The 15,411-nt window shown below is 35.9% G+C and overlaps 1 protein-coding gene across 1 annotated transcript in view; it reads left to right on the forward strand.

The window, feature by feature from the left end:
* The window catches only part of PCSK1 (proprotein convertase subtilisin/kexin type 1), a 38,852-nt gene extending 24,681 nt beyond the window's left edge, over window positions 1–14,171 (forward strand). Inside the window, exons 9-13 of the mRNA XM_004678422.2 lie at window positions 4,681–4,914; window positions 6,305–6,462; window positions 7,733–7,866; window positions 10,028–10,189; window positions 11,797–14,171. Coding sequence (XP_004678479.1) covers window positions 4,681–4,914; window positions 6,305–6,462; window positions 7,733–7,866; window positions 10,028–10,189; window positions 11,797–12,174 — 1,066 coding nt within the window. The 3' untranslated portion in view covers window positions 12,175–14,171. The remainder of the gene's footprint in view (window positions 1–4,680; window positions 4,915–6,304; window positions 6,463–7,732; window positions 7,867–10,027; window positions 10,190–11,796) is intronic.
* Window positions 14,172–15,411: the final 1,240 nt, after the last annotated feature.

Here is a 15,411-nt window from a genome sequence, read left to right on the forward strand (position 1 = left end):
AGTTTATCAAGAATAATAACAGTATCAGGTTCTTACTGTGGTTTAGACACTATGATAACTTCTTTATAAATGATGTAATTGTAAAATTTTAATTCTAATTCTTAAACATTTGTGTGACATGCAATTATGTATTGCATTTATAAATGAAGACAATCAGACTTACAGAGATTGAGCGATATTGCCATATACCTCAACGAGATTCAAAGGTCTGTCTGATCCCAACATCTGTTCTGTCAACAGCTATCCCAAAATGCTTCCTAAAGCCCTTTGGGGGAGACAAAATATTGAATGACTTCCTCCCAAAGAAGAGGAATGATGGTTAGGAAGACTGAGTCTGAAAAAAGACCACAGAACCCTCATTTGTTTAGGAGTTCCTCTGAAAAAGTTATTACAAGCAGACTACTTACTATGCTGCATGAGATATAACATAACTGGAGGATTGGCTAATAGGAAAGGAGAAAAGAGGAAAGAATTATTTCTGGCTCAAATATAGATAAAGGAATACCTTTCTTCCCAACAAGTATTTCTCCAACCTAACATATATCATAATCACCTTGGGAGATTTTTTAACATGTAGATTTTTAACATGCTAGTTTCTGGCATTCTGTTCATAACAAGTAATAGAAGAAGTTATGTTTAGTTAAATTTTGAGAACAGCAGCTATAAAGAGTTACTTTACAATGAGACTTTTCTTACAATGTCATCCAGTTGTAATTCTCAAGATGCCCATTACATATGTAATAGGCACGTCTTATGTGTGTGTACATCTATAAAACTACACACACTTTTATATAGAAGTATCTATTTGTCTGTCTGTCTACCTATCTTTCTTCTAAGAGAGACAGGAATTCTTTGGATAAAGTCCGGTGGAAGCCATTATTATTATGTAGTGAATATAGCAAAGAAAGATGGCAGACAATAATCTCAGTCTTCTGAGGAGAGACCAAATGAATAAAGATGGTTTCTAATAGAAAATAAAAAAGTCTGAAGTACACCATTGAATCCCTTCTCATTTTTTGAGGACTGAACCAAGCTTCTGTTTTTTATTAAAGGATACAGAAAAGGGAACGGACATTCAAAATTGCATGAAATCTTTGGATAAATCACATTACAGAAATCTTTGACTCAGTGGGTTGTGAATGTTGGCAAGTCTCCATGTTAGAAAGTCTGAAATATCTTGATTTATCTAGACAAGACAGCCAGGTAGCCCCAAGATTTTTTCACTTTAGAATATTGGCTCCAAATTATGTTACCTACATTCTTCTAATTAGAAGCAATACTTAAATGCAGTGTTTAATTACATAACCCTTATTTTCTATAAACATATCCTTGATTAGCAATCCAATGCAAATTTTTAAAATGTAATTATTTTGGTTGCTGCTGAGCATTAATTAACAAAGCAAGACTGTCAGAGATGAAATGTGCTATTGTTAGCAGCTTTTTTTCATTTATGAAAATGCAATCACACAAATGAAGAATAACTCTGTTAGGAAAGTGGGCTTAATTTCTTTAATTACATGACAATGAAGCTCCCTTGAATATCTGGCAAAGGATAGTTAAAAGAAAATTTAGGAAAACAAACTTGCAACCAGATATGAAAAAAGCTCTACTGTACAATGAAAGTCTAACTTTTGTGTTTGATTAACATGTCTATCAAGACCACCCTCTGCCTCCTTAAGTACATTTACTACAATCCTTAGTACACTTACACATCCCGCCTCCATATGCACATCTGCTCGCACTGATGGTGCATGTGCAACGTGGGCATGTTGTTAACTGGCTAGACTTCCCTGGAAATTTAATGAACTGGGAGGAACTAAGACTTTCAATAAAATACAGGACAGACTTAGTTTCTACATTGAAAAAATAGCTGCTTCTGCTTAGCTAGTTAATTATTCCTAAGTATAGAAATGAAATCTATAATGAGACATGTATCCTATTGAGAAGATAGGGCATCTGAATGGTGGAAAGGAATCCTGGAGATTGTCATATTCAGACCCTCTATTGTGTATATATATATATATAGTGTATATATATCAACTGAGGCCTGGGAAGATGATGATGATGATGTGTGTGTGTGTGTATGAAGATAAAATAAAGTCACTTGTTTAACATCATACATGTCTTTGGTGGTGGAGTATAGTTAAAGTACTTTCCATTACTCCTTATTTTAACCCCATGATTTACAATGACTTCCAGATTTCTTAATTGGTCATATGCTTATATTCTTTCTCCCAACTCCTACGTTGGGAGAACTAGCTAGCTAGTTTTTTTCAAATATAAATAATAAAAATAAAGTGCTACCCAAAAATATTTTCACTCAGTTGGTTAGGTTAGGGCTCAAGAATCTTACTATATGTAAGTGTACCCAGTGATTATGAGACAATCTCTCTGGGACCCATGGAATCAATTAAGTGGAGTCTTTCTAAGGACTTTATCACTCTCTGAGTTTATCTGTTGTATTTGTTTGTACAGCTGAACTGAGAGATCACATAACTGATTAAAGCAACAAACCAAAAATTAGAGTTAATACCATATTTTGGTATTACCACCATCTTATCTAAAGCCAGATAAGATGTCAACTCTCCCTCTTTTATTTCTCCCCATGGAAAGGTATACCAACTGAGTCAGGTAACAGTGGGGAGACAAGAACCCCAACACAAGGCTTTGCAACTTTTTAGAATGTCAAATGAAGTGAGGTAAGAAGGAAAGTTAGGAGTCAGAATAGAATAATGTGTCTTCATCTCATCGCTATGGGGTTCCTCTCATCTCATATTAGGGGGTTGCCCAAGTCCTCCGACATAGACCAAGCAATGAAAGTGCAGGACCTAGGAGTGTATTTATGGGAAGGGCTTGGCCAGTGAGGGAGATGAATCCCTGATTACAACTCCCTTCAGAGACTCTTACATCAGGCCGTGCACACAGGCTGTTCTGGAAGAGGCAGCTTTGCCTGGAAGCCCAGGTAGAACCCTTGCCTTTGCCTGTAATGAAACCCCATTTTTAAGCAGGAGTTGGGCTCCCCAGTGTCTGGGAATGGCACCGTCTCTTTTTTGCCATGGGAGGGACGGAGCTTGTATAATCAGAGCATTGTGTGCTCTGGAGACAAGTTAGAAAATTGAGCCAAGTTCCCCAAGTGATTATTTCATAAACTAGGGATAAGATAAATAGCTCAAGGACTAAATACCTGGGTCTGTATTTATTAAACAATGCTTGATTGCCTTGATAACAGAGTCACAGATCTTAAAACTTAAAAAAATGATTGATATCTTGAAGGAACCTAATGGCTAATAGCACAAAGTTTTAAAATTATATCTGGGGCTAGTTAATACTTAGGTATGTTCCACCATTCACCCAACTAGTATTTACACAGCATGTACCTGTGCCTGATATTCTTCTGAGTACTTGGTAAATATGACAGAACAAGATAGATAAAAAGCTTAGTCCTTCTCATGGCTAATGCTTGCAGGTGAGACAGACATTAATAATACACTAAACAAATGCAGGAAAGGTGTAACAGGATGATAAAGCTCAGGAGCTCACAGGGAGAACTGAAATTTTAACAAGGGTCATAAGAAAAGTATGTATCTTCATTATAAAGACCCAGCAATCCTCTGCAGACCTTCTTATCTTTATATTTCTGGTATATTAATCTCACCAAGACTTCCAGTGATACCATTCATGTACTAGTTCAGAAAATCCTAGATCATCCCTTCCTGCCCAAAGAGTCAACATCAGCTGCTTTTGCTCTCGTTCAAAATCCTGACCATCTAGCTCAATGTTCCTGGTCACCTCTTACTGCTCCAGAAACTTGGACCATTCATTATACTCAGGTCAATCCCTATACTTCCTGCCCACCCTCTGAGATTTTGCCCCCTTGTTCTGGACCCTTTTATCCATTTCTACTTCTTGATCTTCTACCTACACATCAAATTCCAACTCAATTATTTCCTCCCAGCAAAGTCTTTCTAGAACTTTGCAGCCTCAAAGAATTCTTTCTTTTCCCACAATACATTATGCCCACAATTAACTGGTATATGTTGGTTATAAAAGAGACTTAATTCTTTTACTGGATTGTAAGCTTCTTAAAGACAAGAACCACCTCCTTGCATATTCACACAGTATTCAGTACCATATCTTGTAATTGTGAGCTAAAGTAACTAAATTTCTTGACACTTTTTGATACATAACTAAAAGAAACAAGCATCTGTAAGAATAGTTTGCCAGTATATGTCTTTACACTTACTATATAGCATTAAGGTTAAAGTACACTTTGTTTTATATACCATTAACAAACATAATTGCCAATCTAAGAAGGAAGGGTTCATGATGCTGAAAATGCCAAGGCAGTTAATGAACAACAGAAGACTGGAAGACACAAAGGAAGTTTTGTCATGTTTAATTTTGCTCCAGCTAAATTCAGGAATAAATCATATTCTTTTACAATGCTGAGTACTCTATTTTAATCATATTAAAAACTTAACATGTATGATATGGGGAGAAGTCTTGTGTTTTGAATTCTGACTGAAAAGACAAATCTATAGTCATATAGACTAGAGTAAAGTAAGTACATACAAGTGATACATTTTAATCGTTGAATGGAGAGGCTTGTTTTTAGCCCTTGCTTTTTCAAGGAAACTCTATTTTGTTCCTGAATGATTTTTTGGGTCACTTCCCCTCTAGTCCAAATCTCACATGGCGAGATATGCAGCACTTGGTTGTCTGGACCTCTGAGTATGACCCATTGGCCAATAATCCTGGATGGAAAAAGAATGGAGCAGGCTTGATGGTGAATAGTCGATTTGGATTTGGATTGCTGAATGCCAAAGCTCTGGTGGATTTAGCTGACCCCAGAACCTGGAGTAGCGTTCCTGAAAAGAAAGAATGTGTTGTAAAGGACAATGCCTTTGAGCCCAGGTAAGTGTCTTCAGCCATATGAAACAAATATGTGCCATAGCACCACCTGATTATAGTATTTGTCACTCTTCTCGTCCACCTTTCTGAAATAGGTGGAGATGGCATTTGCCAGTGTTCTCCCTGGGTCCACGGGGAATCACTGAGAGATCAAAGACACACAATCACACTGGCATATTCAATCTTCCTCTCTGTCTATTCACTAAATAGTATTAAAGTTAAAGTGTACCTTGTTTTATATATCACTAACAAACATCATTTCCAATTTAATTATTGTCAATGATTCACCCAAGATAGATGTTAACAGGTTAATAATAATGCAGTCAGAATTGTGAAATGGAGTACTTGCTAATCATTATCCAAGCCCTATTTCAGAAGAACGTCACTTCATGCCATGATGCTATGAGATGGATGGCTTCTCTTCCATGAAGCATCCTTTATTATACTATTTTTATATAGGAACTCCTGACCCACCGCAAAAGCAGGATCTGGTACAATTTCATTTTGTTGATTTCTGCTAATACAGAAAAGCCACTCACACAAAATATCTAAAGGTTGAGGCTTTGGGGTATGCATTAGGAAAATAAAACCACTTATTAAGAGAGTCTTCTTTTTCAAATTACTATTTGAATATTTTTGCTATTGTTACAAGAATACCTTATATATATTGGAGATTAACTCCTTGTAACATTATAATTTATAAATATTTTCTCCCACTGTATAAATAATTTGTCCATTTTTATTTGTTGATTGCGTCTTTTTATGTAGAATATTTGTAGCTTGATAAATCTTCACTGGATTATTTTTGCTTTGTTGCCTGAGTTTGTAGTGTAATATTCATAAAGTCATTGCCAATAAATCTTTGCTTCAATGTTATAAAGTTTTCCTTCACATTTTGCAGTTTGGGGTCTTAGGTTTAAGTTCCAACCATTTTGTGTTGATTTTCATGCATGGGCTAGATAAGGGCTCACTTTCATTATTTTACATGTGGATATCCAGTTTTCCACCATTTGTTGAAGATACTGCCCTTTCACATTAGATTATTCTTGGCACCATTGTCAAAAATCAGTTAACTATATATGCATGAATTTTTTGGTCCATGTAGTATCTGTCTTTGTGTCATCATCATACTGTTTTGATAGTGTGACACCTCTAGCTTTGTTCTTTCTTAGGATTGGTTTGACTACTTATGGCCTTTTATATTTCCATAAAAATGTAGAATTGGTTTTCTATTCAGTAAAAACCATCCTTTGTTATTTTCTATGCATTAAAATTAATGTATATCTAATCTGCCATTAGGTTCTACTCATAATAGAAGGGAGACAACAATTTCATTATGTGGCTAACACTGATGTATATGTACTTGAATAAAATGATTCTTTCATGAGTTTAGAGCCCTGAAAGCCAATGGAGAAGTTATCATTGAAATCCCAACAAGAGCTTGTGAAGGACAGGAAAATGCTATCAAGTCCCTGGAACACGTGCAATTTGAAGCAACAATCGAATATTCCCGAAGAGGAGACCTCCATGTAACACTCACTTCTGCTGCTGGTAAATTCATTTTAAGCCATGAAAATTTCTTCTAAGCCATTTGTTTACAAATTGAATGATTTCCAATCAATAGCTGTTTTGCTTGTTTATAGAAATAAGTCTCCTGATAGCTATTTTCAGATTTTAAGTTATATCTATTTTAAATTTTTCTTTATTTCAGATTTTTTCCCTTCTCATTTACACTGATTCACAGATAAGTAGAGAAAGAGGTCTATTCCAGAATTACAGGTTTTCAAATTGTGTTTAATGTTCCAGGTCACTGATGTGTCATTCAGTTATCTCAGGTCATACATAAGTGGAAGTTATTCTGATTACCAGTTAACAACTTTGACATATATCCACTTCACATTCAATGAATCAGTTGAAAAGTTTGAAATTATAGTCCATGAAAAACAGTTGAGACGAATAACAAATTTCTCATAATAATATGATTAAGACTATATAATGTGATATTTGGCCTTTGCCAAAAGATATTAATCCAAATGAGATGTGAATGGGGACAAGTTTTTAGGCCATAAACCACAATCTAACCAGGAAATGCTATCCCAACATTCTGTCATGATTTAGTAGAATTCAACTGACTAAGTTCAGTTTCTTTGAATAGTTGAGCTATCTCTGTAAACTCCATAGAGGTTTAGAGTAAACACTTGTTAATTTTGGAGTTCCTTTCTAGATATGTTGGAATAGTCATGAAACATTAGTGGAATTCTTCTTTTACTTAAATATTATTTACTACTCTATAGAGAGCTTGGATTTGAAAATTTAAATTTCTCTTACTACTAGTTTTTATATGACAAGAGATATTAAATTAATGACATTTTTAATGTTTATACTGACTACAAACTCAAGCACTTTATGCATTTTTATGATTTCCTGTTATAATGCAAATGACTTTTTTCACTGAATATATTTTAGATGTTTGACTCTCTTCTTTAAAATAATTTGAATTTTAATATAGCCTGAGTTCTCTTTACTCAAATAAACCTTAATCAATATAGTCATACATTCTTCACTTTTCCATAATATGTATTGAGAAATTATTTTACTTCTTCCCTCCCCTTTAGAGAATTTATTATATGGCAGGCAATGTGTATAAAAACATTTTTTTGTTGTTTGTGAATGTCTCAATCCTGACCTTATACTAAAAAAAAGAAAAGAAAGCAGCTAATCTCTCCCAGCTTTCATTCTCAGTTATTAGACACTAAAGATGTATCCTACTATCAGACCTGTTAAGGCAATTCATCAATTTATATATGTTGCATGAACATAGGAACCAGCACCATACTGTTGGCTGAAAGAGAGCGGGATACATCTCCTAATGGCTTTAAGAATTGGGACTTCATGTCTGTGCACACGTGGGGAGAAAATCCCATAGGTACCTGGACTTTGCAAATAACAGATATGGTAAGTATGAATGAAAGGATATAGAAATGCAGCTCACTTTCACACACTTTGAAATACTTTTGAGGTTGATATCATCATTAATGAAGGTCTTAAGGAATTTTAATCATGCCTTTGCAGGACTAGGGAAAAGGTGCCCTGTTTCAAGCCTTGCCCAGTAGGCAAAATGATTACAAGCAAATAACCAAAAGGTTAGGCAGCAACCATGCTAGACAAAGAAAGAAAAGATGTGTTGTTACTCAGTATGAGAGATTATGGGACAAACCTAAGTGTTCCTATGTCTAAAGGTAGCTGACCCATGACTCACAATCAGTGTGTTCACAAGGGTAGTTAAATGCTAGACCAGCTTTGCCTTGACACTTGGCTGGGGTCATATGATGTAACTCTTACAAATATTTTCTACAGTGAGTATTTTGAGTAGGTTTCTTATTAGATAGATCTTTTATTTGACTCTTTTGTTTCAGTTATGAAACAAACTAAAAAGTATTTCTCATACCTCTCTCACTCTGTTTACTATTCCTCTTTGATATCTTTCTAAACCAGTAACACAGTCACACACAAAAATATCTGAGCAAAAACTCAAATAAATACACCTAAATTAGTTAATTCTGCATCATATATCCAGCATTTTCTGAGGAGAATGTGTAAATGAATAGTGTTTGGGGTTTGAATTCTCTCAAAATAGAAGTGTTGTCAGTATCAGCACTTATCAGCACCTTATTAAAATGTTTAGATAATTTTTACAAAGAAATTATTTTAAATGATTACCTTGAAGATGTCAATTAAATGAAGACAAATTCTATAAGCAGTTATTCATTTTTTCTCTGAGAATAACTTTCTCCTACCAATACTGTAACTTGGAAACGGAAGTTGTAAAAATTCCTGTTCTCAAATAAGAAGGAAATGTTCTTAATAGATCATCCTATGTGAACTTGACCTTCATTCTTTAGCTCAATTTCACCATCAGGAAACTCAGAAAATCTGTTTTCCAAGATGGAACACTTTATAACAAATCCAAAAATCTGATTTTACACTTTTAGGTGTTGTTTTTTGTTTTTTGTTTTTTTGTGTTTTTTTTGTATTTTATACTTTAGTACATTACTTTTAATGTAATTATTGGGCCTCTGAAAATTACTACCATTCCCACAATATACAGGTTTTAAGAATTGATTAATGTTGAAGGCTACTTATACTACACCATGGAGGATGATGTTTTATCCCAATGGAATGTGTTTAAAAAATTATATTTATTTAGGCATATAAGAACTGGGGTATAGGACAGAGGTATGGGGGTGAGAAGATTCATTAGAGACAGAGTAGGGAGCAGAACAGGCGGATTGACTGAAACACACTGCTGAGGGGACCAGCAGAAGAGATGGGGTCACCTATGTGGGTCACCTCCTTGGCTGGGGATCGGATTTGTGCTACAGTGGCTGCAGATAGCTTTATAATGCTGTGCTTTAATTTGTTGAGGCCCTGGGGAGGGCCCACAGTGGAATGTTTCTAGAAATGGATAATTGGCAAATATAACTCTGTCTAAGGAAGAAAAGTCAACTTTTCAAGAACACACCAATATAGAAAAAGAGATTCATACAGAGAATTCTGCTTTTTTAACTAAATGAAGCTGTTGATTGGTTTTTAATTCCTTGAATATGTAAATACTTTAAAAAATTGTACTGAAGTAAAATTAGCTCATTATGTTGTATAGGTTTCTGATGGAAAGCTTTGTAATTCAACATATATGTACACTAGCTCATGAACACCACCAAAAAGTCTGATTTCCATTCCTCACCCCAGAACTGACTCTCTTTATCTACTTCACCGGCCCCATCCCCCTTCTGTTAATTGCTAATGTGTTCTCTGTATCTAGGAGTTTGTTTTTGTTTCGTTTTGTTTGTGTCTTTATCCTCTCTGTATGCTTGAGATCATTTGGTATTTATCTTATTCAGTCTGACTTATGTCACTTACCATAATTCTTTCAAGGTCCATCCATTACACTATCAATTTTCATAGTAAGAGTGAATTCAGTGATTTACTTAAGACAGAGAGCTATACCCGTGGAATACACAGAATTTTTAAATTAAGTTTTATGAAATCTTTTTTAGATGTCTTGAGTTTGTTTACTATTATTCAACTATACACTAAGATTATGTTTATTTATCAGTCTGGAAGAATGCAAAATGAAGGCAGGATTGTGAACTGGAAGCTGATTTTGCATGGGACGTCTACTCAGCCCGAGCACATGAAACAGCCTCGTGTATATACATCCTATAATACTGTTCAGAATGACAGAAGAGGTGTGGAGAAGATGGTGGATTCAGGGGAGGTCTGTGTGGCTCTATTCTTTTCGGCATGCTCTATTCTGAAATATAATAGACAATGCAATGAGGGAAGCTGCACTTAAAGGTCTGACAGTGAGTGAGTCAAACATGAGTGGGGAAGAAGCACAGGGAAAGGGTTAACTTTATTTTCTATAGGATGAATCCCCATTATTTTTCAAAATTTTTTATTGAGAATTTAATATTAAAGTTAATGGATTCAAAATTATTAAATTCCCTAAAGTGAATTAAATTATAAAGAGAACTGCAGTTTTACATGATAATATATATATATAACTCATGAACTGACTTTGCTTTTAAGCATCTTTACATTGCCTCATTTAACCAGCAATCAAGAAAAGATAGCTAGTATTATGTCCATTTTACAGAAAGAAAACCAATGCTAAGTGACCAAATCCTGTCAACCTCTTTACTACCTCCTTAATAAAGGAGTTTCTTGGAAACTCCAAGCCACAGACTTACAGAATCCCAGCTTCTCTCAGAAAATTTCAGAGGACAGCCAAAATCAGCCTGTGTCTCAGTCTTCTGAGACTTACAGCTTCCCCCTTATCAAACAGTGGGTAAAAAACAATTTAAAAAAAAATCTCAGTCCCCTCAGCATGCAACACAGTGGCTAACAGAATTTCACAAATGGCCTTCACTGAAGTCTGGCTAGTGCCTTATGTTTTGAAGGAAACAGTATTTATTCAGGAAACTGAATAATTTATTCAGAAACTGAATAAATACTGTACACTAGTTGTGTGGAAGCCTGGACTTAGATTTTTAGCTCCATTCATATGTTGGAAAGCAGTTCCCCAACCCTGGCTCCTCACCTGCATGATGCATGTCAGGCATCTTCACATTCCATTGAGGGAGACATCTTGTGGGTATTTTACTCCTTAGAGATTTCTTATAGGCATGCATAGGAACCTTTGATTGTCAAAATGATGAAACAGTTCCACAATGTTCACAAGGAGCTGATTCTCTAATCTTTCCAATGCCTGTTTTTCTACCTGCCCCAGTACCCAGCCACCAAGCCCGCTGGGCCTCCAGGTCCAACGGAAAGGAAAGCTCCTGATGGAGGGAGCCTAAGAAATGTCTCCCATATGATGGCACTGTGGCTACCTACTCTATGAGTCATTAAATATTTAATATGAGCTCTTTTCTAAACCATGGATGGAGAGGGAAGTGAGTAGGAATGGTAAGCTGTTTATTTTCACAGGGTAAAATCCTACTTCAAAAAATGTATCCTTTTACCCAGAATTCAGAATTTAGAAATTAAAATTTATGAATTAAAAATTATTAAAACTCTCACATGAATTTTACTGACATGAAAGGGTTGGGTAAGTGTACATACACTTAATTTGTCAGCATCTCATTCAGCCCTCAAACCCATCAGAAATGGAGGTATTCTGATTTCCATTTGACAGATAAAGTTCAGGAGATTAAAAAGAAAGCAAGAGTATATCAGTAAGTGGGAAAAATGAAACCAGAGTTAGTGTGACTCCAAGCCTGTGCTTTCTCTACTTCTCAGCCTCTTCAGAAAAGGTTATAGGCCTGCCTGGCCCAAAATAACAAGCCTTCTTCTCTTTGCCGGTGGCATTCTGTGCTTTAGGAACAACCCACACAAGAGATCTTGAATGAGAAGCCCCCGACATCAGAAAGCCCCACCTTCGGCAATGTGGAGGGCAGAAGGGGTGATGTGGCAGAGGGCGCACCCTCCGAGGCCATGCTACGGCTTCTACAAAGTGCTTTCAGCAAAAACGCATCCCCAAGACAATCACCAAAGAAGTTTCCAAGTGCAAAGCTCAACATTCCTTACGAAAATTTCTATGAAGCTCTGGAAAAGCTGAACCAACCTTCCCAGCTTAAAGACTCTGAGGACAATCTGTACAACGACTACGTTGATGTTTTCTATAACACAAAACCTTACAAGCACAGAGACGACCGGCTGCTGCAGGCGCTGGTGGACATTCTAAGGGAGGAAAATTAAAATCAGTGTACGGCCTGAGTTGGAAATAGTCATGCTTCTTCCTTCCCCTTAGATTTTGCCTGTATCTGGTGTAGTTGTTTTTGTCACTGATTCTTATGCTTATAAAATCCTTTGTAGTAATTTTCATTTTCTCCCCAAGAACATTCAAAAGGGACAAGCTGAAGTAGTAAATCCATCTTCCTAAACTGATTATAGCTCTTTCAAAATGTGTCTTCCCTGCCTGCACAAGTAAAATGGTTTGTTCTTTCTGCAACCACAGTTCACACATGGTCCTCATACCACGTTAGAACCCTTTCTAGGCACCCCCTGTTTAATTTCTCAAAAGGAAAGGTGCAACCTGGGCAGTGAGTTAATTTGAAAAGTAATCTGAAAAGAGGAGAGAGCAAAACTGTTCCTATCTTGGCCCCTATCTTTGCCATGTGGATAGTAGAATTTTGATGCCAAGGTTTAGAAAGTCTAATGAAAGAGTCATAATTAGAATTATATTCTAGATCTTTCTACTCCAAAGCACCACTCATTAACCAAACGGATGACTGTCTGGTTAACTGAGGAGAAAGATTGCTGGTATAATTACAAACCAGACCTGGAAATATGTGATATCAGCTTTGAATAATTCTAGAACACTCTATCCAGAGTGCCCTACACAGGCCTCCACAGACTTAAAGGTAAGAGTGACTCAGGCTGTGTGCTGGCCTTCTTCACCCTCCTCTCCATCTAAAGGTTTCTCAGCAACAAAATAAATACTATTTCTACCCATAGAACAAACCTTCATTTGGAACTTGTGGCAAATTCCTAGCCACATTTTTTTTTTTTTCTAAATAATCCTAACAAGAAATCACTCATAACAGAAAACCAATATAATGACAGGAAAATATTCATCACAATGAGAATCAATTAGAGGTATTTTGAAATTGTATTTATTAGAACAGCTTTTTCTAGGTCTTTGAAATTGGGTTCATTCCCAGACACTAGAGACCCTTCTCTGCCTTATAGCTGATAGCATCAAATTGTCACCCAATTAATTTCTCCCAAGCTTGAATTCAGAGGATACAAGCTGGCAGCTCACAGGCTGACTTTGTGCCTCAGGTAGAGTTTATTTGGCATGTGAAATGTTTATAAATATGAGTGATTGCTGAACACACATGATTTCATATAAAACCCAGCTCCCAGACACATCTTTCCCCCTGGTAACAGCTGGCTGGAGCAGAAGAGCCGCAGCCCAGTTCAACTTAATGCTAGGTCCTGTGGCCCCTGCTCACACGGCTCCCAGCTGCCACCACACTTGTCAGCATTCCACTGGCATCAGATTGTTCGCGTTCCTGTGCTCAATGGGCAGGTAAAATGCATAAATGCATTAGGAGAAAAATTCCACAACTCCTTTCAGGCAGGACCCTATAATAATAATGATGAGTATTTCCCATGATCTAATTAATTGATAAACCCAAAATGGTATTTTGAAAGTCCATCTGAAATCCAGTTTGATGTGTTCATTTAATCTTACCTCACCTACATATGCACATTATACTAATTCACTAGCTATCAACCCCAACCTCCTATTCTATATCTGCTCTTAAAACTTCTAATTGCCTATTGGAATGTGCTGTCTGCAATCCTGCCAAGACATTTGAACTTCATCAGCCCACACATGGCACTGAACTGGACCAGGAAGAAAACACTAGTCAATCACTTACTTGGGTTTGAATTGCAGGTGGCCATGTTTACCCCTATTCTACTTTCACCCCCAATTCTACAATTTGAATTTAGGAAGAATGAGGGGGTTTCCAAGGTAATACCTGTGATGATTAGAGGATGTTCTCCTTAATGGAATTGTAATTGCACTGTGTCCTTGAAGTTTGGTGTGGTATTTGATATATAAAGTATTGGATATAATTTTTCAAATTGCATCATATCAAAAAGCATCTTTGAGGTATTAGATACATTTTCAACTAAAAAGGATCTTTGAGGTATTAGATACATTTTCAACTGAAAAAAAAAAAAAAGAACAAAACTAAAGCCCAGAGAAACCAATAAATGGTAATAATTGAAAACTAATCCATTCTTCACTTCTAATCCAGTGCTAGAGTATGAAGCTTTCTTTTTCATCATTAACAATATTTTTCCTGGTTAAAACCCCAACCAATTCATTGGATGCTAGCCAGAGGGTCACACCAGAGAAGCTTTAATACTTCAATGAAATCATGTTTGGATGTTTCCAACTTGGAGTATTTGTTCAGATATAAATTATTTTTGTCAGTCTTTCTTAGTGCCTGTGTGGATTTTTGTGAAAATGTAAAAGAGGAAACTTATATAATATTTCCCTTGGAATTTTAAACTATATTTTCTTTACAGGTATTTATAATGTACCAATGCTTTTATCGACAGCATTTTAAAAGGCATAATAAATTATATTAAAAAACCAAAATTTTCCTGAAAATAAGAAAGTTTCGTCCAATAAAATATTTTTGAAAGGCATGATCCTCTGTCAGTGAAAAACAAGTGTAATATGTATGTGTTGTGATTTTAGTGCCATTTGTCTAATAGCCTAATACAATGTGTAGCTGAGTTTCTCATGTGTAGTCAGCATTCTTAAGGGCATTTCCACATTGTATACATATGATGTATTAATCAGAGTATGTAAAATATGCTTATAAATAAAAAAAATAAATGGTTTCTCACTAAGTCAAAAAGAAAAAAGCTCATGTTTCCAACAAAAGCAGTATCTTTCTTTCTTTCTCAGTTATTACATTTCCCAAATGGACAGTACAAAAAAATGTTGGCTCACATTAAAACACTAATTTCTTTTTAGCAAAATGGGATTTCAAGGAAATAGTTTAAGAACCAACTTGAAGATGCATATTTCATTTTACTTTATAGACCAGTCTCCCACTTTCTTGATAACACACAAACTGTGAGCCTGAGCCTTCACTGAAGTATTAAGGAAAAAGAGCAAAAACTAAGGGAACTTAATACATGTGAGATGACTTATTTGTAATTATTCACCATGCCTTTGCTCATGGGACAAAGTATAACACTTAAGCATTAAATTCTGCCCAGGGCCCCTCAACCCCCAACTTTGATCCACCCCTTGCTCAGGTGCACTTTTCTATACCACTCAGACATCAACCCCTGAAATTTCCTTGCACCTATTCAGAATCTGATCTTCCTACTCAGGGACATTGACTTCCCTCCCTACTCAATTGCTTTCTCTTAAGTCATAATTATTCCAGCCATCTTCTA

This window comes from Condylura cristata, unplaced genomic scaffold (assembly GCF_000260355.1).
Source record: "Condylura cristata isolate star-nosed mole 26May11 unplaced genomic scaffold, ConCri1.0 scaffold00007, whole genome shotgun sequence".
NCBI classification, from domain to species: domain Eukaryota; kingdom Metazoa; phylum Chordata; class Mammalia; order Eulipotyphla; family Talpidae; genus Condylura; species Condylura cristata.